Source organism: Stomoxys calcitrans, chromosome 3 (genome assembly GCF_963082655.1).
Source record: "Stomoxys calcitrans chromosome 3, idStoCalc2.1, whole genome shotgun sequence".
NCBI classification, from domain to species: domain Eukaryota; kingdom Metazoa; phylum Arthropoda; class Insecta; order Diptera; family Muscidae; genus Stomoxys; species Stomoxys calcitrans.
This window is the reverse complement of record NC_081554.1, coordinates 10,074,421-10,098,988: the sequence shown is the minus strand read 5'-3', so window position 1 is coordinate 10,098,988 and position 24,568 is coordinate 10,074,421. Positions and strand designations below refer to the sequence as shown.

The 24,568-nt window shown below is 36.2% G+C and overlaps 1 protein-coding gene across 12 annotated transcripts in view; it reads left to right on the top strand.

Moving 5' to 3' along the window:
* LOC106082568 (electroneutral sodium bicarbonate exchanger 1) overlaps positions 1-24,568 on the top strand; it is a 132,035-nt gene that overhangs the window by 72,515 nt on the left and 34,952 nt on the right. For all 12 annotated transcript variants that reach the window (XM_013245171.2, XM_013245162.2, XM_013245168.2 and 9 more), the window contains exon 2: positions 10,698-10,801. In XM_013245171.2, coding sequence (XP_013100625.2) covers positions 10,698-10,801 — 104 coding nt within the window. The remainder of the gene's footprint in view (positions 1-10,697; positions 10,802-24,568) is intronic.

Sequence of the window (24,568 nt, the reverse complement as noted above, 5' to 3'; positions counted from 1 at the left end):
AAAATTAAAAAACAAGTTATAGTCCGATTCGGACCATTAATGAATGCCGAACATTGTAGAAAGAACTGCGCGTTGTAGAGGCTCAAGAAGCAAAATCGGGGGATAGGTTTATAAGGGAGCTGTATCAAGCAATTGATCGATTCAGACAAGAGAGAAGCCATTTTTTCTGCCAAATCGGATGAGAATTGCGCCCTCTAGAGGCTCAAGAAGTCAAGATCCCAGATCGGTTTATATGGCAGCTATAGCAGATTATGAACCGATTTGAATCATACTTAACACCGTTGTTGGAAGTGATACCAAAATACTACGTGTATAATTTCAGTCGAATCGGACGAGAATTGCGCCCTCTAGAAGGTCCAAAAGTCAAGACCCAAGATCGGTTTATATGGCAGCTATATCAAAACATGGATGGATTTGCGCCATACTTAGCACAGTTATTGGAAGTCATAATAAAACACCTCATGCAAAATTTCAGCCAAGTCGGATGAGAATTGTGCGCTCTATTGGCTCAAGAAGTCAAGACCCAAGATCGGTTTATGTGACAGCTATGGCAGATTATGAACCGATTTGAATCTTACTTAGCGCAGTTGTTGAAAGTGATACCAAAACACTACGTGCAAAATTTCAGTCAAATGGGACGAGAATTGCGCCCTCCAAAGGCTCAAGAAGACAAGACCCAAGATAGGTTTATATGGCAGCTATATCAAAACATGGACCGATTTGGCCCATTTACAATCCCAACCGACCTTCACTAATAAAAAGTATTTGTGCAAAATTTCAAGTGGCTAGCTTTACTCCTTCGAAAGTTAGCGTGCTTTCGACAGACGGACGGACATGGCTAGATCGACTTAAAATGACTTGACGATCAAGAATACTTTATGGGGTCTCAGACACATATTTCGAGGTGTTACAAACAGAATGACGAAATTAGTATACCCCCATCCCAACCGACCTTCACTAATAAAAAGTATTTGTGGAAAATTTCAAGCGACTAGCTTTACTCCTTTGAAAGCTAGCGTGCTTTCGACAGACGGACGGACATGGCTAGATCGACTTAAAATGACTTGACTATCAGGAATATATACACTTTATGGGGTCTCAGACGCATATTTCGAAGTGTTACAAACAGAATGACGAAATAAGTATACCTCCATCCTATGGTGGAGGGTATAATAGAAACACATTTCTGTTTATTAGAAATTTGAAGGAAAGTTTATACCCACCACTGTGGTACAGGATATTATAACTTTGTGATTTTGTTTGCAACGCAATGCTAGGAAGGAGAAAATAAGTATACCCATCTGCTTAGAATCACTTCCTAATTCGATTCACCTATGTATGTCCGTCCGTCCAGGTATTCTTGTTATTAAGATACAGGTCGCCTTTGTTGTCCGATTGTCATGGATTGTCATGGAATTTTGCACAAGTCACTTTTTTTTTTGGTTCAAGGACAAACGCTATTGATTTTGAACAAAATCGGTTCAGATTTAGATATAGCTCCCATATATATCATTCATCCGATATGTCCTTCAAGGGCTGTAGAAGCCACAATTTTAGTCCTGCCTTAACAAAATTTTGCGTGAGGTGTTTCATTCTACATTGTAAAATTTGTGGAAAAATTTCATTCAAATCGGTTCAGATTTAAATATAGCTCCCACATATATCTTTCACCCGATGTTACTTTTTAAGGCTGTAGAAGCCACAATTTTGGTCCGATCTTTACAAAACTTAGCTTTAGGTGTTTTATTTGGCATCTCAGTTTGTGTTCAAAATTTCATCAAAATGGATTCAGATTTAGGTATAGCTCCCATGTTAATATTTGGGTCCGATCCTTACAAAATTAGGAGGCCATCGTAGCGCAGAGGTTAGAATATTTATTTTATGGACCGAAGATCGGGAAATCGATATATATTACACCTATAGCCAAATATGGTCTGATCTAGATTATATTCGGCGAAGATATGAAAAGGGCGAATATAACTCACTGTTTCAAAATTCAACGTGATCGACGAAGACATGAAGAGGGCTAATATAACTCATTGTTTCAAAATTCAACGTAATCGGGTAATATATGTAAGTTGTATTGGGGAATCGGTATATATGGACCAAACCAGTTGACTTTTTATGAGCTTAGAAATAATTATCGGTAAATGGTGTAAAGGCAGCTACTTCCAAATTTGGAGTCCACCTTAGCACAGAGGTAATCATTTCCGCTCATGGTGCTGAACGCCTGGGTTCGAATCCTGGCGAAACCATCAGAAAAAAGCGGTGATTATCGCCTCCTAATTTGCAAGATTTGTGAGTTACTATGCCATAAAAAATGTTCTCCCCAAAGAGGTGTTGGAAGGAGGTCCCTTATCATTTAACTTTAACTTCAATCGGACAGCACTCATTGATATGTGAGAAGTTTGCCCCTGTTCCTCAATGAAATGGTCATGGACAGATTTGCATACAAATAAGATTTGATTTGGAGCACAGTTTTCAAGGATGTGTAAGAGATCTAACCAACAACTCATTGTACCAAATTTCAGCGAAATCGGGCAATAAATGATTGATGGGGCCAATAACTTAAATGGTTAGTTCAGTCTATATGACAGCTTTCCAAAAGTAGTGTAATAAGAAGTTTGGTCTGTATAGCAGCTATATCAAGATATAATTCAATATATACCATTGTCGAATTTAACATGTCTTTGGTTAAAAAATTATTTGAGTTTAGTCTTAATTTAAAAAAAAAAAAAAAAAAACTTGAGCGTAACTTCAAATGACAGACGGTTGAACATGGTCGTCTTAGAACTTTACGACAAACAAGAATATTAAGGGTGACTTTTATTGAGTTTAATTTTTCAGGGTGGCAGCACTGGTTGATAATTATGTTCAAACATTATCTGTGAAAATGAAAAGTGTTTAGTATATTCTGCCATTTCATCATGGAAAAACTCACAAGAGAGCAAGAACTGCAAATTGTAAAAATTTATTATAAAAACTGTTTTATTGAAAAATAAATGGCTAAATATCTACGTAAACAACCAAAATTGTGCACAGAAAAAAATAACCCGAAGTAAATCAACAACCAAATTTATATATGAAGTTTCAAATTCTCAACAAATTTTAGCATTATTTATTGAAGTAGGTTTGTGTGGAGACAAGTTATTTCATGGAGTTAGTTGTTAAAATACGCGAGGATAAACCAACCACTATCGTCGAGACCTGTGTGCTAAATGACATGGCACGCTGTGGTGGTTGGTTTTATTTTGCTTATGTATAATATTGTTCCTTTCGACAACAAATTTGTACTTTGGGCGTTGAGATTCAAAATAAATTGCTGAAGGAAAATAAAAAATATTTGTTGGTGTTTGTTCGACAAACCACATGCCTTATAAGAGTTAACAATGCAAATGAGAGTTTGGTGTCGTTTATGGGATGGTTACATCATCGGTCCATTTTTCTTCAAAGACAACCGTGGAAGAAACGTTACCGTCCACGGCAGTAGTGCCGCGGGCAACATTTATTTTTTATACCCTTCACCATTGAATGGAGGTATACAAATTTCGTCATTCCGTTTGTAATGTATAGAAATATTGATCTGAGACCCAAGAAAATATATATTCTTGCTGGTCTTGACAATCTAAGTCGGTTTAGTCACGTCCGTCCTTCTGTCAAAAGCACGCTTACTTTCAAAGTAATAAAGCTGGGTGCTTGGAATTTTGCACAAATACTTCCTTTTAGTGTAGGTCAAAATGTAAATGGGCCATATCGATCCATGTTTTGATACAGCTGTCACATAAACTGATCTTGGATCTTGACTTCTTCAGCCTCTAATCGGCGCAATTCTTATCCGATTTGGCTGAATTTTTGTATGGGGTGTTTTGTTGAATCCCAATAACTGTGCTATGTATGGTCCAAATCGGTTTAATATCTGATATAGCTGTCATAAAAACCGTTCTCAGATCTTGACTTCTTGAGCCCCTAGAGTGCGCAAGTATTATCCGATTGACATGAAGTGGTTTGTATTGACTTCCAACAACTATGCCATGTATGGTCTAAATCGATTCGTATCATAATATAGCTCCCATATAAACCGATCTCCCGATTATAATTCCTGAACCTCTAGAGCGCGCAATTCTTATCCGATGTGGCTGAAATTTTTTACAATAACTTCTCGTAGAACCTTCAACTTACGAGCATTAAAGGTTCCATGTCCTGCCAGTATGAAGCCCAGACTTAGGCCTCTCGTACTAATGTCGCGTCACGAATAAATTCCTAAATCACTCGACCATTGTCACTGTTCGCCCATCTAGTTTTCCACCTATCATCAAGACGCTTCAAAAGAAGTTCCTTGAGCCGCCTAACGTCCCCATCTGGCAGCTCAGAAGCAGTGAGCCAATCCTCACGCACTAATGGAATTCCCTTTTTCATACTATACAGAACAGCCATGCAACTCACGAGTAAATCAAGCGGGGGCTCGCCAAGCAATACCTGTAGTTCATCTGTAGAAATAGTCCTACACACAGACAGGGAGGAAGGGTACATAAGATTCGGCCTGGCCCAACTAAGCACGCTTTTACTTTAATTTGCCATTACAGAATATTTATTCCTCTAGACGAACGTACATTAGATTTCCTAGCGCCTCGGTCAACTGCGTTTCTTCTCTAATCTCTGATACACACTTTCGGGATGTCTTCTCCACTTGGTCACTCCATCATAGATTTGGTCTTCCCATTTTGTATGGTTCTTTTATGGCCGCCTTCTTTGCTGGGGCTTCTTCATCCATTCTGACAACATGACCCAGCCAACGCAACCGTGCTGTCGTCATCATTCGTGGTTCATACGCAGGCTGGTCTCTCAAACACTTCAAGTACTACCTCATCTGCTTTCGCAAGTTTCGCAAGTCCGAGCCATACAACAGCACGGGTAGTATCAGTGTCTTGTATAGTGTGAGCCCTGTCCAACTATATGAGCCCTGTGCAATCATATTCCTTACTCGTATATCACCGACCCACAATTTAAGCACATTTACCTTTACAGGTCTGTCGTTTAATTAAAAAATGTTAAATATCGTATTTAAGGCAAAGTTAAAAATTTTTATCTCTAAGTTCGAATTTGGGATTACGAGCAGCGCACGTTACTAGTTAATAGTCCCCATTGCACCTAAATCTCTAATGTCATAACGTCAACTGTTTTTCAAAACTTTTTCAAAATTTTTCCCAACGAAGTTAAGATGAATATTTTTTATTTAATGTTGGTCTTTTTTTTTTAATTTTAATATGTTTTTATTGTTTTTATTCTGTTTTGTTGTTGTTATTATACTCTTTTTATATTATTTTCTTTCACCCATTTTTTTATATAATTTTCCCCACTCACATTCAGGTATACTAATTGAATATCATTAGCCACCGATTAATATCTGGTCACCCAAATTAGCTTTGCAAACAAACATTTAATATTTAATGAGACCATATCCCAATTACCAATGACTGGCATCTGGGGAAAATTGCAAATGCAAAGCGAAACTTGGAATTCTCATGATTCAGTGGTCTCATTGTAAATATGCATGCAAAGGATACTCTATTTCCATATCTTATTAAGCAGACTGTGCATGCTGGTAGATGGAAAAACAAACGGGGAATAAGCAATACCTATATACACATATATACACAGCTGTGCTTCTTTATACAGCATCTTTATCCATTTACCTACAGATGCCTTAATATCACAATCACTTTTCCTTTCAAAAGATTTACGTTATTGCCTTTTTTCAATGGGATTTCTTTTACTGACTTCATTGACAGCAAGTGGCGTATAAATCACCATAGAGACCATAAAGAAATTGCACGATATAGCCTCCAGAAACAATTGTCCCATAATATTGATGGTCTCCTGGGGGCTTTTGGCGATGGTTTGGCGAAAACACGGATTTAATTGAATTTTTTATTTTTGTTTTCTATTTATGCTTTACTAACGAAAAAAGTGTGAGATGTAAAAAAACGTCAATAGGGAACATAAAAACAAGCTGTTATGACCACACCCACATATACACATTTTCACATTGTTTTCAAACTCTTCGGTCTTATGTTCTTGTGGACACTATTTCGAGTATGTTTACCCATCGCAGGTTCAAATCATGATTAATCGGTTATTTTTATCAGTTATCGCATGATATCGATAACTATGCAGTGCAACTTTACACTGTTATGTATGTCCCGATTGTGACCAGGGACCACACGACACACGTCACCTGTTTAACTACCCAGCCAGACCCACTCGTCTCAGTTCCAGATCCCTCTGGACGCACCCCATCTTAGTCGCAGAGTTCCTGGATCTGGACACTCAACAGAATCAAGCAGACGAAAGATAGAACTCAACACATTGCTGCAACAACAACTGTTATTCTATGTATTGGGTTGCCCAAAAAGTAATTGCGGATTTTTCATATAGTCGGCGTTGACAAATTTTTTCACAGCTTGTGACTCTGTAATTGCATTCTTTCTTCTGTCAGTTATAAGCTGTTACTTTTAGCTTGCTTTAGAAAAAAAGTGTAAAAAAAGTATATTTGATTAAAGTTCATTCTGAGTTTTATTAAAAATGCATTTACTTTCTTTTAAAAAATCCGCAATTACTTTTTGGGCAACCAAATAGAACATCTGACTTACTCACGATATAATAAATACAATACAGCAGATGTTCTTTAGCTTTCTCTTTTCCGATGTTCCTAAGGCTTCTACAGAAATCGTTTCGAACAACCTTTTAGGGGCTTTACACGGTACATCATGATGCGTGGTCGTTGTAATTGTATTGGTCAAAATAAGGGTATATGCTTCACATATACACATAACCATCTGTCATGGCTGAAAAATCAAAATCATTTAATTTTTTCGATGACTGCCGTCTATCGATTACTGAACAGAAATTTTCAATGGGTATCCAAAGTTCGGCCCGGCCGAACTTAACGCCTTTTTACTTGTTATTTTTGCTTCTGCCTTACTTGTAAGTAGATAAGTAGGAATTTAGCATCACATATCGTAAAAATATTTATTTTAATTGAGCAGTGTTATAATTTGTATTTGTCGACAGTATATTTCCACATCAACAATTACTTAAAAACATTTCCAGATTATAAGGAGACAAGGATTCCTACTGTCCGCTACTACTATGAAGTTGCAATAGATCTCCCCTACTACAATAAGGTTAAAATTTGAATTTTGACCAAAATACAATAAATTTCGAACACAATGAGTATTATAATACATATGTACATGATTTAATAGAGAGTAGATGGAGACAGTGGGAATTTAACATCACTCTTGGGAAACTAGTGTGATTAACATTGACAGACGGACTGACGAACGGATGTATAGACGAACGAATGGATGTATATACAGACGGACAAAACTCGATCACGTTGATTAAAAATAGATATTTTTTACATCTTGGATTGATATTTCCATACTACATACGAGGATCTATCCAATTTTTTTTTTATTAAATATTTTTAACTTATATTTTTTTAAATTTTTAATAATATTTCAATCATCAGCTTCTGTATAAAAATACTCGACATTCAATGTCCATCAATAAGACGTCATATCATTTTTAAGTCTCTCCAGTCGTTCATTTGGCCATCAATCTTTCCAAGAATCCGTGTTCATCCATCCATCCAACCGTACTCTGTCATCTTCCGTATTGTTTTGATTGCGACTGTTTCTGTTGTTGTTTGTTGGAAATGGAAATCATATGAATTCCATATTGAAATATGCAAATGTTTTTGATTTGCTACACAGTCTTTGCGCATTTTAATTGTCATAGACGTCATAAGCAGAGTCATCAAAAGAATATTATTCTTTTCAAATCCCCAGCACATATATGTAAGTGCAATGGCAGGGTGGGTGGATATTGCAAAATAAACAATGCAAATTAATTGAACAGGTTAAGTTTAATTGCAGTTTACCTTTACAATTTACCCCCAGGCAAACGAAATAAACCTGTGCAGCAGCAGACCCATGTGGATTACGCTAATTACATACTATTTATTTATTTTACTATAACATCAAGTGTTTACCAGAGTCTGCCGCAATAGTGGCAGCCATGAAATTAAAATAATTATAAATATTAGTAAACAAATCTAAGGAATAACCAGATCGGTTTATATGGCAGCTATATCAGGTTATGGACCAATTAAAATCATATTTGGCACAGTTGTTGGAAGTCATAACGAAACACCTCTTGCAAAATTTCAGCCAAATCGTATAAGTATTGCGCTTTCTAGTGGCTCAAGATGTCAAGATCAGTTTATATCGCAGCTATATCAGGTCATGGATCTTGGAAGTCATAACAAAACACCTCATGCAAAATTTCAGCCAAATTGGATTAAAATTGCGCCCTCTAGAGGCAGAGAATAGAATATCCCATATTTGGATAGAATATCCCATAGTTGGATATTCGTATTCAACTCCCAAATAATTGCTGTTTGTGGTCTATTTTGGAAAAGAAAATTGGTCCCGAAAGTGGGTATCAATTTCATATGAGCCTCAAAATGACATGGTCAATAAATATGCCCGATTTAGGGGTGTTTTGGGGAGTGGGGTGGTCCCCCACACAATAAGCCAAGAAAAAACATTATTTATTTGAACTCCATATTGGCATTGGCCTCGAAATTAGATATCAAATTCGTTTTCTAATCTCAAATACATTTCATTTAAACCCCTTATTCTAAAAGTCTGCAAATATGTCCGGTTTGGGGTATGGGCCCCAAAAACTATCAATATCGAGCTCCACTGTCTTGAAGACCCAATTTGTCTTGGTGAGCAATTACGTCCTTTTCGGGGGTTTTTATGGTCTTGGGACGTCCCCTAGACAGTTGGTCCCGAATGTTGATATCAGATTCGTGGTCTACTCCCAAATACCTTTCATTTGAGCCCCATTTTTCCATAGTCGACAAACATGACCGGTTTGGGGGGATGGAGCGGTCACTCAGTGACTAACATTCGTGTCAGATTTTAGATTCGTGTCCAACTCTAAAATACCTCTTATTTGAGCCCCATATTGCAATGGTCAGCAAATACTTCATATTTGGGTGGTGTTATGGGGGTGGAGTGGCCTCATGGACACTTTTTCCCGAATATTGATATCTGATTCGTTCGTCGTAAATTTGTCCTCTTTGGGACACTTGGTCCCACATTTGGATGTATTTTACACTCAAATAGCTTTCATTTAAGCCCCATATAGTTATGTTTGGGGGGTGTCTTGAGGAAGGGGTGAACCCCAAAAAATTTGGTCCCCCATTTGGATATCAAATTCGTATTCTACTTGTAAATACCTTTCATTTGAGTCCCATATTGCCATGGTGGATAAATATGCCCGATTTAGGGGTGTTTTGGGAGTTGGGGTGGTCCCCCAAAACACTTGTTCCAACATTTGGATATCAGATACGTTTTCTAATCTTAAATACCTTCCATTTGAGTCGCATATTGTCGTGATTGGTCTATATATATATATTTTGTAGGTTTTTGGAGTGGGGCGACGCCCCAGATACCCCATTCGAAATTTGATACCAAATTTTTGTTTTTGGGTTACTATAAGAGAGCACACAAAATTTCGCTTAAATCCCACCACCCATCTTCAAGATCTGGCGTTTCTGAAAATTAGGGTAAGGAAGAAGGTCCGCTCCCCCTTCAGATATCAAACAATTGAGTACCCTAATTTCACCACGGGATCATTATGCACCATCAGTGAATATGTCAAGAAAATAGGTTCAGCCGTTTTTGAGTCTATAAGGAACACACAAACAAACACAAATTGATTTTGATATATAAGATGGGGTCTCAGAATGACGAAATTTGTATACCCCCATCCTATGATGGGGGGTATAAAAAACCAATAACTTAAAATATTTGTGTATCCTTAAAATGAAATGAAATGTTACAAGTATTCAATGATGATTCAGATGACACACATCTCGAAATGTCTTTATCGTCAAATGTATCATAATTGATCCAGATTTTACCATGGTTGATATCTAACATCACACTTCTCATACTCAAAATAAATAGTTACAAAATAATGTAGCCCATAAGTGGTTCATAAGTCATACAAATAAGCTAAAAATCTAAATGGAACATCTCATTAAGGAACAGCAAGAATTCTATTAAAGAACAGCAGTGATGTACTAAAGATATAACAAGTAAATTCAGTTCCCAGAGGTCTATGGGCAAATACAACATTCATATAAAATTATTTTCTCACCTATTTTGCACTAAGTTCCAAACGTATAGCTTCAACATCACCGATATTAGTGTATTAGTAATTAAAATCACATTTGCACCCTTACAGCACCTTACCATACATTATCGTTGGTAAATGGCAAACTATATTATGCGTTATAAAGAATATATTTTATGATTCAATAGGAAATCCAAACAGTTTGAAAATAAAGCTAAAAACACAGCTTGTTTAATTTTTCATACGACATACCATAATGCACAAATTGTATTGTAAAAACAATGGTTTAAAGATTGTATTGTATTTCAAGTAAACAATTTACACTTTCAGCAATGTGTCACTATCAAAGAGAGAGAATGAATGTTATAACACATTCCATGTAATCAAGGGGAGGGCTTTGAATTAAATCATTTTTCAAAATAATATTTACTAAGGCAATTTCAATAATATGTGTCATTCTCTTATTTGTAATCTATTTATAGGCCGTGGACCATGCATAACTCGAGCGGCGATGATGAGGCGCCTAAGGATCCTCGGATAGGCGATCAGGATTTTAGTCAACAATTTACAGAAAATGATTTTGAAGGTAAGTTAAAAACAAGTGAAAAGTGATCAACTCCACTGAGCCAATACCATTTCGCGTACTTACACAGAGAGTATCTCATATTGTTATATGTCAATCATTCAGTGCGGAAGATAATTCAGATTTTGAAACTGGTTCTGGTTTATAGAAAGGATAAAGCAGAACTTGAAGGATATGCTGAACTTCATGGTCCTAGAGGGATACAGATTTGATTTAGCTGTGGGACATTAGTTTACTTTACATACTAAATTTCGGCCAAATAAGTGAAAAATTTAAGCTTCTAAGAGCAATAGAAGGCTAATCGAGAGATAGTCAGATTATAACCTGATTTAGGCAATACAATGCCTAGAACTACTCGTTGATACACATTTCTCGGGAAATCCTCCAACGGACAACGTGACGCCAGAAGAGGTTGTCACTGATACGCATTCGTTGGAGGCCATTAGGTAAATTGTGTCTGAGCCGAAAATCCTTTGGGCAATAAGAAGTTTCGACTCCTTTAAGTCGCCAGGCCCTGATGATGTATCACCAGTTGAGTTACAAGCTGTGTCTGATAGACTGGTTGTCTGGCTTTGGGAGATATCTCTGCTTGTATCAGAATGTCATATATACCTGTGGGATGGAGGGACACGAAGTTAATTTTCACTCCAAAAGCAGGAAAACCCTACCACGCGAAATATTTTCGTCCTATTAGTCTGTCGTCCTTTGTGCTGAATACTCTTGAGAGGTTGATAGAAACATATCTTAGGGCAAATATCTCTGGATATCGCCTGTCGCGGCAGCAGCATGCATATAGTAAAGGCAAATCCACGGTTTATATGGCAGCAAATATAGCTGCCATATAAACCGAACTTCCGATTAGACTTCTTTAGCCTCTAGAGGGCGCAATTCTTATCCAATTTGGCTGAAAATTTTCACTTGTCGTTTTGATATGACTTCCTGTGCTTATTTAGCTGTCATATAAAACAATCCCCAATTTGATTTTCTGAGACTCTGGATGGCGCAATTATTACTCGATTTGGATGAAAATTTGATGGTAGTATTTTTCTATGGCTTCTAACAGCCATGTGAAGTACGGTCCATATCGGTCAATAACTTGATATAGCTTATATAAATATAAAGTTCATCAAAGAACTTGACAAATGCAATCCATGTTGGAGGGTATATAGCATTCGGCCCGGCCGAACTTAGTACGCTTTACAGGTTTTTTTTTAATTTACGAGTATAAAATTTGAAAAAAAAAACCATTTACGATTTATTTTTAAGTTTCGATTATTGCTCATAATGTCACCTTAAGCTGTGTATTTGTTTCGAGAGTGATAAGATTTTATTTATTTTTTTTTTCTTTTTATAAAGTAGTAAAACGAGAATTGATTATCTAATACTTGATTTGTCACACGTGCCTTCCAAACTAATCTTATAGCAATGTGTGTTGAGACAATATTTGTTTGTTTCGAAGCTTGTTGGCTTTTTATTACGTTCCTTACTTTGAAATGCATATAATTTATAATTTGATTTTGATAGGTTTTGATTTAGTTTTTGGTTGAATAGGTAGGTGAGTTCACTCGGAGACCAGTTTGGTCCATTGTGACACGCTAGCGAGAAAAAAAAGTATAGGCTAGAAAAATATAAAAGGTAAGGAAAAAAAGTGCCAGTCCCCAAATCATATCCAGCAGCGTAATAAGAAGATGATCATATTAAAGAAGAGTGTAGAGATAATATACCTAACCATTACGCCCACATGGTGGGTAAAATCGTAGTGTTGGCGCTTGTTAAAATCGAGGATTTTTTTATGTTCCTTGTCTTATCGCAGGCTGTCGAGGGTCAGCAATAGCATCTTCCGGTGTTTTACTGACAGAATTTGTTCTTCATCGACTATGACTTCAATCTGCATTGAAACCTCTTTCGTCCTCTTTTGCTGGGAGAGAGATTTTCTTGTTTTAAAAACTTCTTCCTAAAGAGATGTAGCACTGCGACACGCTGTTCGGAATCGGCTATGAAAATGAGCCGCTCTCCTTAGATAGGAGAGCGATTGGTCTGTATACCTCTCGTTGTTACGTATGTTTCCTTTATTTGCGAAGAAGGACCACTTGGCCGACTTCCATATCTCAGACATTACTAGGGTGTGGATAGACAGATTGAGGCTGTCCGTCAGGTATTTGGCTCCGAATTCGTATAGATGTTTGAGCATAAGCATTTTTGAGCTTTGTGTTGCAATAATGCAACTCTGCACACAAAAAAGAAAGTAACAAGGCGTTAAGTTCGCCCGGGTCGAACTTTGGATACCCACCACCTCGGGTATATATGTAAACCACCTTTCGTCAAAATCCGGTGAAAAATGCATACCTTATACCCCATAGAAGCTATCTCGAAATATGTAACAATTTGGACCAAATACTAATAAGTACAAGTTATTGTTCAAATGGTGTTTTTAGTAACTATATCTAAAAATAAACCAATCTGAACCATATACGACACGGATGTCGAAAAGCCTAACATAAGTCACTGTGTCAAATTTCAGTGAAATCGGATTATAAATGCTCCTTTTATGGGGCCAAGACTTTAAACGAGATATCGCTCTATATGGCAACTCTATCCAAATCTGGGCTTATTTGGACCAAGTTGCAGAAAAATGCCGAAGAGCCTAACACAACTCACTGTCTCAAATTAGGGCGACATCTGACAATAAATGCGCCTTTTATGGGCCCAAAACCTTAAATCGAGAGATCGGTCTATATGGCAGCTATATTCAAATCTGGGCCGATCAAGACCAAATTGAAGAGGAATGTCGAAATGCCTAACACAACTCACTGTCCCAAATTACGGCGACATCGGACAATAAATGCGCTTTTTATGGCCCCAAAACCTCTAATCGGCGGATCGGTCTATGTGGCAGCTATATTCAAATCTGGACCGATATGAGCCAAATTGAAAAAAATGTTGAACGGCCTAACATAACTCACTATCCCAAAATCGGACAGTAAATGGGCCTTTTATGGCCCCAAAACCTTAAATCGACGGATCGGTCTATATGGCAGCTTTATCCAAATCTGGACCGATCTGGGCCAAATTGAAGAAGGCTTTTTGGACCTAAGACCCTAAATCGGCGGATCGATCTATATGGGAGCTATATCAAGATGTAATCCGATATAGCCCATCTTCTTACCTGCTTACGGACAAAAAAAGAATATGTGAAAAGTTTCAGCTCAATATCTCAAATTTTAAAGACTATAGGTGATTTCAACATTTCTTTATAGGGTCAGAAATGAATCGAAATAGTGTTGCAAACGAAATGAAAAAATTAATATACCCCAATCCTTCGGTGGTGGGTATAAAAATGATGCATTGAAGGGTAATATGATATGGTGTCATTATTCAATAAGAATAACAAAACTAAAAGGGGAAGAATGTAAAATATTTATTCAATGATTAAACGTTGTGAGATGCAAAAATTGCTTAGATTTTTTATAAAATCACATTTATGAACTCCGAGAATCATTTATTAAACATTTAAAATACTTGTTTTGTTTCGTTTTGTTGATATTTGATTATTTCGGATGTGTGAGTGTTGCCAACATTTCAATGCGAAGCATTATGTGGAAAGAGCGTTTTATTTATCTAAAAAGAAGAGTATTCTGTTCAGCTTTCGGATTTGTTGCATAAAATTAAAAAAAAAATCATATTTTTTTAACATAATTACATGGACATTTTTTGTTCTAGCTCATTCACATTACACTGGAATTAATTGTTTTCATGTGCTGCTTTTTATGCGATTACTTTAAAAAAGCAATTATATATTTTATTATATTATTTATTATATATGTTTTGAGATTATAAGTTTTTTTTTATGGAGGTTGACAGTTGTTCACGTGAAATGCCAAATGGAGTATCAACAACCAAGATATTTTCAATTATAGGTAGTGGCAGTTGCCCAACAACAAAATATTGAGTGCACTATCTCTCAAAATCAGTGATTAGAGCCACTCTGATTTTGGATATGTTACTAGTTCGCGCCATTTTTCGTTATTTGTGTGAGTAATGGTTCTTAACTATAGTACACACACACAACCAAAACTCCTTGGTTGTGTGTGTGTACAACAACCCTAAAGGCCTGGTTATGCTCTCGTAAATGTAGAATAAATGTATCGTAAATGTAAAGAGGCAATTATGCTCATTATAAAACGTAGCATTTGACATTAAAAACTAAATAATTTTGTTAACAAAAAATAATTGATGGTGAGGGAGGATCTGGCGTCGGAAAACTTCAGGCATACCTCAAGGGTAGGTGGGAGTAAACGGCCCCCCACGAAGTGGTGCCACAAGTCGAAACGTCTGAAGGAGTACGCGATTTCTCTAAATATTGAGAGATCATTTAATAACGAGGAGATGGGTCGACAGTTTCCGTCTTGAGCAGCTCGGGGTCCAACTTAGTATCTCCTTGAGTGACTGTATGCTACGTGACAGGGCTGTCAACGCGGACTTCGGAGATAATGTAGTCAAAAAGTTAGTGATAAGAGAACGCGTCAAGGGTGGGGTGTTCTCGGGATTCTGTGTTTGAAGAGAATGATACCTCGGTCTTTATAGATAGCTCTATGATGGAAACAGGGACTGGATTGGGGCCATACTCCGACACACAAAATATCGGTGCTTCGGTAAGACTGCCAGACGAGTGTATTTTTTTCGGGCATAACTATGTGCCATAACGATAGCCGTAAAGGAAATTTTAGGAAGGGATTTACAGACCTCAAGGCCGTGGGTTCTAGGACAGTGAGGTCGAAGTTCTTGGCGGAATGTGTGGAATCCTTGAATAGACTCCAGTTTTACGACATAGTGCTTACATGGTTTAGCGCATACGATGGCGCCGTATTGGCGCTTACCCCCTACTCTCTTGTAAATTCTTTTTATCACATACAGGTCAGGCTGACCACCGAGTGAACTCACCTTTTCATGTTGAGCAATCCATTCAGCCTAAACCTAAACTATTAACAATAAATCCACAGAGAAATCATAAAATAGGAGAAAAGCAGTTTTCTAAATTAAATTTTTGGTTTTGAAACTTATTCAAACTTCAAATTTTGCAAGATGGCACAAAACCGGAACGCAAAATTTTGTTTTTACTGAATTCTACTTTCCGGTTACGGTCGACAGACGTTCGGTAATCATATGTATGTGTATTCATAAGCTAAAACTAAACAGCAGAGACGTTTTCCTACATTAACGGTATGTTTACGAAAGTATAACCAGGCCTTAAGCTAGCGAGTCCGCTAGATTAGTTAATAAAACAACCCAATTGACAATCTTACCGATGTTTATGGGGCCTATCCACTTTATGTTTTGCAAGTGACTTAACATTCTTTTAGTAAATCCTGGACATGTGCCAATGAAAGTAGTGCTAGTATGGTATAAATCTTTGTTGCTGACCCATTGTCTTTACCTTTCAGTTAATATACCTGGCATGTTTAATGGAATGTTTAAAATTTAATCATTTCTCCTCTTCTTATATCAAATTCTATATTTTCAAGTGCAATTTCCCCACTAGATTAAGTCGACTAAACTTGTACTCCACAAAAATGATTGGCTTACATATATCAGCCTATTGAAAATTATGCGTGTATTAACAATTTGCGTGGTGATATTAATTAAAAATCCGCCACAAGCATATAATTAAAAAAAATTTGATATAGTGGTCATTGTAGTGCAATGACATTGAGTTGTTCTTGGGTTTATTTTCTGAATAACTTACACACACACGCACAAATTTATATGACCAGTAATGTAATGGAAATTTTTGTACTTCATACAAATCAACAAAATATAGTCATTTATATGTTTTTAGTGTATTACGTAAATTTTCAATTTTGACACATTTTTCAAAAAAAAAAATAAAATTTCAACAATTGTGCAAAATGCAACATATGAACAGCGAAGTCTCCCTTCTTCCATATCATTGATTGCTGTTCGGTTGCAGTTTTAGTTCAATGTCAAAGGAACTCCTTTTTACAGACGAGTCTCAGCGGCATGCAGCTGAGCGACACCCCTTCTTAGAGAAGTTTAACATGAATAAATGCCAAAAAATTACGTTATTTTTGTTTTGTCATCGGTTTTGCAAAACATTGAAAATAAATTCCTTTTGCCACTGTGGGTCACGTCAAAACTAATGCCGGAAATTGTTTCGTTATCCGTAACATTTTAACCATGACATAAGTACCAGATAGTATGCCGTAAACAGCTGAATAAAATTTTTTCTCACGAAGTGCCCTATCTGTCAACGAGTTTTGGTTGTGTGTGTGTGTATTATAATTAAGAACCATGAGACACACAAACAACCAAAAATAGCGCGAACTAGTAACATACACAAAATCAGAGTTGAACTAATCACTGATTTTTACAGATAGTACACTCAATATTTTGTTGTTGGGCAACTGTCACTACCTGTAAATGAATATATCTTGATTTTAACTGAGTATCAGAATTCACTAATATAAAGTTGTGTCACTTGCGAAACATAAAGTGGACAGGGACAATGAACAACATTAAGAGTGCCAAAATCTGCCTATTGAGAACGTTAACAAATCTCAGTAGTTTTATATCCACCATCACAGGATTATTAGTATACACCCAACTAATCTAGTCATTCCGTTTGTAACAACTCGAAATTTTCGTCTAAGACCCCATAAAGTATATATATTCTTGATCAACTCGACGTTTTAAGTCGATCAAGCTATGTCCGAACTTCTGAAAAAATCCCGATAGCGGTCAAACGTGTAACACTAGCCGCTTGAAATTTTGCACAGATATTATTGATGTAGGTCGTTGGGGATTAAACCCATACCGACTCAGATTTAAATATAGCTCCCATATAAACCGATCTCCCGATTTGACTTATTGTACACCTGGAAGCTATAATTTTGAATTGAATTAAATTAAAATCCAATTTGGTTGAAATTTGGCATGTGGCAAGTACGGTCCAAATCGGTCTATAACCTGAGAGCTCCCATATAAACCGATCTCCCGAATTGTTTTCTTGAGCCTTTACAAGCCGCAATTTTAGTCCATTTGATTGAAATTTTGCATGTAGTGTTCTAGTATGACTTCAAACAACTGTGCCAAGTACGGTTCAAATCCAAATCTAGTCCAAATCCATTTATAAGCTGTTACAGCTCCCATATAGACCGATCTACCGAATTGACTTCTTGAGCCTTTATTTGATTTTACTGAAATTTTGCATGCGTTGTTCTGTTAAGACTTCCAACAACTGTGCCCAGAACGGTTGAAATCAGTTAATAACCTGATATAATTTCCATATAAACCGGTCTCCCGATCATCCTCGTTCGGTTCTTAGAAGTTTTAATTTTTGCTGGTTTGACAGAAGTTTAGTATGAAGAATAAAATTATGCTTTTCAACTTAATTTATTTTGTATAAATTGTTAGCAGTATCCAGCAGTACCCATGGCTCTGTTGAAATTACACCACAGATTTTAGGCCTTAGGCCCATAAAAGCCACACATATTGTCGGATTTTGTTGAAATTTGGGACAGTAACTTGTTTTAGGCCCTTCAACATCCTTCTTCATCCGACCACCAGATTTGACTTCTTGAGCCCTTACAAGGCGCAATTATTGTCCGATTTGGCTGAAATTTTGCATGTAGTGTTTTTTATGACTTCCATCAACTGTGCCAAGTAAGGCTAAAATCAGTCTGTAACCTGATATAGCTCCCATATAAGCCGGTCACTCGATCATCCTTGTTCGGTTCCTAGAAACTTTAATTTTTGCTGGTTTGAAAGCAGTTTGGTATGTAAATATTGGGTTGCCCAAAAAGTAATTGCGGATTTTTTAAAAGAAAGTAAATGCATTTTTAATAAAACTTAGAATGATCTTTAATCAAATATACTTTTTTTTACTTTTGTCAACGCAGACTATATGAAAAATCCGCAATTACTTTTTGGGCAACCCAATAGAATAAAATAACCCCTTTCACCTTAATTTATTTTGTTTACATTTTTAGGGTGGTGGGTTTCCAAGATTCGGCCCGGCCGAACTTAGCACTCTTTTACTTATTTAATTTGACCCAGATCGGTCCATATTTGGATATAGCTGCCTTATAGACCGATCTCTTGATTTAAAGTCTTTGCCCCATAAAAGATTTTACTGAAATTTCACAATTTCGACATCCGTTACATTTGATCCATTTGAATTTAAATGTGAACAAACGCACATTACAAGCATGAAAGAAAAACGTAAACAAAAGCTGTGTTTTATTTTAGTACTATATTGTGCACATGGTAGTCTCATTTGTACAACAGCCACAAATCATATGATGCAATCCCCCATCTTGCCATCAAGCTGATTGTCGTTTTGCCAACACACGCAAAAAAATTTGTACGCGTGTGTGTATACGTATGCGTGCATGAGCGGAGAATATGCGAGAAAGCAGATAATAATAAAGGGAATGCAAACAAAAATCTGACATCTTTTTACCGTCAAACCCAGCCGGCTGTTAACAGCTGTTTGCGTGAGACCACCTTTTTAAATCTGCCTTATGAAAATGGCATCTTTCCAGGACAACGAAGTTCCGTATAAATTATTAGTGCAGGCCTATGCTGTGTATTCTGTTCAGTTTTTCAAGTGGAATGCTGTCAAACTCCATATAAAAAACAACGTCGGCGAAACGTTGCCTGAAAGTCGGCGAAAAAGTAGTACTTTGTTTATAATGAGGAAAATGGCAAAAAACTATTATAGTGGCAACACTTGAAACTATTGCCGGCATCATTTTATTTTGTTTCATTGGTTTCAATGGTTCGTATTTCTTTATTTATCTGAGAAAAAATATATAAAATAGAGAAAACAATAAGTGCAGGTAAAGAAATGTGTTTTGGTATGGAAACAAAAACATTTGATTGCTGTCAAATTTCGCTTGCGAAACAATAACAAATTTCAGCAGCTATTCCGAAAGCAGATTAGAATACCTACCATTATGTGGAACATCAGTCGTCAGGATTGCTATGATGTTTTTTACAAATAAGTGTGGCCACCCGTAGAAATCCTCTATTGTGAATGGCAAAATAAAATTCAAATCAATTACTTAATTATATGCCCTCAAACGTCAAATTCTGTCGTTTTTTTTAACAGGTTGGCAAATGGCTTTACCACCTCATGGCTAACAAACATACTTGCACTGGAAACTTTTTTGCGTTTTATTTTTGACCTTTATGGCTTGTCCGTGCAGTACTAAAATAAAGCACCGCAAGTAACAAGTTTGACCAGCTTAAGCTGACATGAGACGATAAGACATGTCATATGAGCTGTCACTTTCTGTATTCATATACATACATATGTTCTTCATTTACAATTGGAGTATATTAAATATATTACAATAAAATATGGCCAATAGTAAACTGTTCAGTGTGAACATAGGGCATCAACAAGATTTCTCGATTGGGCTCTATCGTTGACCAACGATAACTTGTCTTATGTACGTCTGATACGAATAGGGCGGTGTCTAATCGGCATGTTTTCTCATATGTATTGTACTTTTTTATAGACATGTATCTACATGTATGTTCGATGAAATAATCGATTTAATCGAAAAAGTTACATATTTATTACAAAATCCAATTGTCATATTAAATTTTTCATACGTATCACACGATGGTGCACATCGTGTTGTTGTGCAAACTTTCAGAGTTGCTGTTTTTGCAATTACATATGACATGTCTTATCTTCTAATGGTAGCTTGCGAAAACATTGTTAATTGAATCCTGAATGAATATACTCTGGTTATGAAATTTGGAAAATAACTTTATAATACATTCCTTTCAATGACTAGAGCGATTTTTTTTTTTTTTGCTTTCAAACCTCAATACATTGTTTTCCACTTTTTTGAAGTCTTCTTCCGACAAATACTGAATACGAGTAGTGTTTGCAACAGATCGCAAATTACGTTAGACAGTTGGACACTTTGACAACCAATCAATTGATGGGCATGCTCAAGATAGTCAGTCGTAAGTACAGATTGAAAATTAAGTGAGTGCTTGTGGCGAAAATTTTACCTCCACGTGCGCCAAGATGTGCGGTGGCGACGAGTACTTTGCAATTGATGATTGCTTGGAATGGATAACAAAGTACATATTGATTTACCATTAGTTTAGTTATTGGTAAAAGGAGTGTTGCACGTTCACAAGTATCACTAAGGTGGGAGGGGCCACAGCGAGCTACTTACCTGTTGCCATTGTTTTAAGGATGGGAAAGACCTAAGATCATCATGATATAAATAACAAAACTTTTTTGAACCAGAATTACAAGTGCATAAGAGATATTTCAATAATGGCTGATGTCTAAGGTGTCACAAATTTACATTATTACTACTATGCACAATTTTTTTCTTTTTGCAATGTGCATTGGTTTAAAAAAACTGTCTAGCATCTAATTAAATCATAAAAGCCGCACAAACAATTTGTGTCCTCTTGACAATTGTACTGGGTTTAATTTTTTGTGGCTTTGTTTGTTCAATTTATTTGTCCATGCCGCATGGAGACTCAAGATTCAATTAATAAGGTTATGGCTTTTTGCTTTTGCTATATCTAAATCTGAACCGACTTTTAAACAGATCGTTTGAAAATTGTTGTTACTACGGCCATATAAGTGCAAATCCGGCGATAAATATTGGGTTGCCCAAAAAGTAATTGCGGATTTTTTAAAAGAAAGTAAATGTATTTTTAATAAAACTTAGAATGAACTTTAATCAAATATACTTTTTTACACTTTTTTTCTAAAGCAAGCTAAAAGTAACAGCTGATAACTGACAGAAGAAAGAATGCAATTACAGAGTCACAAGCTGTGAAAAAATTTATCAATGCCGACTATATGAAAAATCCGCTATTACTTTTTAGGCAACCCAATATGTATGGGTGCTACATCCAATTTTGAACCAAATTTGGTGAAATCTCGCAAACAGCAACAAAACTGTCCGTGCCAAATTTTGTGGAGATCGGTTGAAAATTGTTGCTACTACGGCCATTTAGTTGCATATCGGGCGATACATATATATAGGAACTATATCTAAATCTGAACCGATTTTGATGAAATTTTGCAGTTATGTTAAGATCAGTCACAAAAGAATCCGTGCGTGAAAAATTTGTCAACGCAGACTATATGAAAAATCCGCAATTACTTTTTGGGCAACCCAATATATCTAAATGTGAACCGATTTTTACCAAAATCAATAGCGTTCGACCCTGGTTCAAAAAGTAATATGTGTAAAATTTCGTGATGATTGGAAAACAAATACGACCTGCACTTTGATTACAAGAATATATGGACTCACAGACGGACTGACGGACAGACGGACGGACGGATAGACGGACATGGCTAAATCGAATCAGAAAGTGATTTTGAGTCGATGGGTATACTTATCAATGGGTCTAGCTCTTCTCCTTCTTAGCATTGCAAACAAATGCACAAACTTATGGGTATAAAAATATAGAATTGAAAGTTGATTAAAAAATGTGTGAACATTTTTAGTAAAATTAAAGCCCAAGACATTTTTATACCCACCACCATAGAATAGGGGGTATATTCGCTTTTAGTCATTCCGTTTGCAAGACATCGAAATATAAATTTGAAATTTGGCATAGATACGTCTTTTTGATGCACGCTGGTTAAGTTCTTGAACGGGCCAAATCGGACCGATCTGCCGATAAGGTGTCTTATGCCCATAAATGCATTATTTTTTATCCGATTTCGCTGAAATATCAAATAGTGAGTAGCTCCAGACCTCCCGACATCTGACCCAAATATGGTTCAAATCGAACTACAATATATTAAGGTATAGCTGCCATATAGACCGATCTGCCGATAAAGGGTCTGAAGCCCATACAAGCTTTATTTATTACCCGATTTCGCTGAAATTTCAAACAGTGAGTAAGTTTAAGCCTCTCGACATCTAAGCTAAGCATGGTTTAGATCGGACTATATTTGGATATAGCTGCTATATATTGTAGATCGATCTCCCGATAAGGGGTCTGAAGCCCATAAAAGCTTTATTTTATATCCGATTTCGCTTAAATTTGATACAGTGAATAGTTTTGGGCCTCCCAACATCCGACCAAAATATGGTTCAGATTGGACTATATTTAGACATAGTTGCGATATAGACCGATCTGCTGATTAGGGGTCTGAAGCCCATAAAAACTTTATTTTGTATCCGATTTTGCTGAAATTTGAAACATTGAGTTGTTTTAAGCTTCCCAACATTCGCCTCAAATATGGTTCAGATCGGACTATGTTTAGATATAGCTGTCATAAAGACCTATCTGCCGATGAGAGGTCTGATATCGCTGAAATTTTAAACAGTGAGTTGTTTTAAGCCACCCGCCATCTGACTAAAATATGGTTCAGATCGGACTATGTTTAGATATAGCTGCCATATAGACCTATCTGCCAATGAGAGGCCTGAAACCCAAAAAAGCTTTATTTATTACCCGATTTCGCTTAAATTTGAAATAGTGAGTTGCTTTAAGCCCACGACATCCCAGCCAAATATCCATGTCCTATATAGTTCAAATCGGTTTATATTTAGATATAGCTGCCAAAAGACCAATATTTTGTTCGACAAAATTGAAGAGTGATTTCAACATCAAAATGTTGGCAGCATTTGCTTAAAAATTCAATTATTGTCCTAATCCGATTAAAATTGATTACCTCCTCGTTATCATGCAACATTGTAGGAACTACATATGTCATAGATTTTCTGATTTTCCGGAAATTTTTGCAAATTTTTGCCACAAATGAGTGTGCTGTGCTCTGACAATTTACAAAACATTGTCCATTTACAATAATGAGTATTTAGCTAATAATAATTTTAAATAGAAGTGGAAATGATGATAGCGATTTTACAATACCATGCACGTACGACGACATCATTTCCCACAATCATTATGACTAAAGAAGACACATTTTGCTACTCTTTGAAAATAATGCTGAACATTTTTGCCTTAATTACGAGTAATTAATTTCAATAATTTTGATTGACGTCTTCCATTGAAACGTTTTATTTTTAAATTGCCATTGTTTTCGGTAAAAGATTACTAAAAATAGTGATCTTTGGTTTTGCTATAGAAAGAGGAACTTAAAATTAGAGACAGCTGTCTCGGCTCTTGAAGGGATTACAGTGTTACTAACACATTTCGACTTTTTTGATAGGGATTCATTAAATAATGTTAAGGAAAGCGATCATCTGACTTCCAATTTTTTAAACGTTGAATGTTGTTGTTGATTTTAATAACAAACTTTGGTGGTGTCAACTTATTCTTTGTTTACATTCTGTGTCTGTTTACGTTTTTTGCTATTTTGGTCATTTTTATTCGGCAACTTTGTCATCCTCAATGTTCATGGGGGTCTTTTCACGTGCTGTCTTCGCCAAGTGACGTAATAAGTTGTGGAATTCTCCAAATTGTTTTTAGTTAAAAAACGATAACAGAAAAGTTAACGATTGTGATAGTCAATAGCCAATTTTTACAATAATCGACATCATAAAAATAAGCTGTTTTCGTTAACGAATAGAAAATCGTAAACTGAATGACGAAAAAATATTTGGTGTTTACCTAAACGACGAGAAATAAAAATCATTTTTGAGTATTTTTTCTCTTAATTTGCTTGAAACATTTCGGATACGGGTGCACAAATTCTTTTCGTAGTATAAACAAGTAAAAAGACGTTAAGTTCTGCCGGGCCGAACATTGGATACCCACCACCTCGGGTATATATGTAAA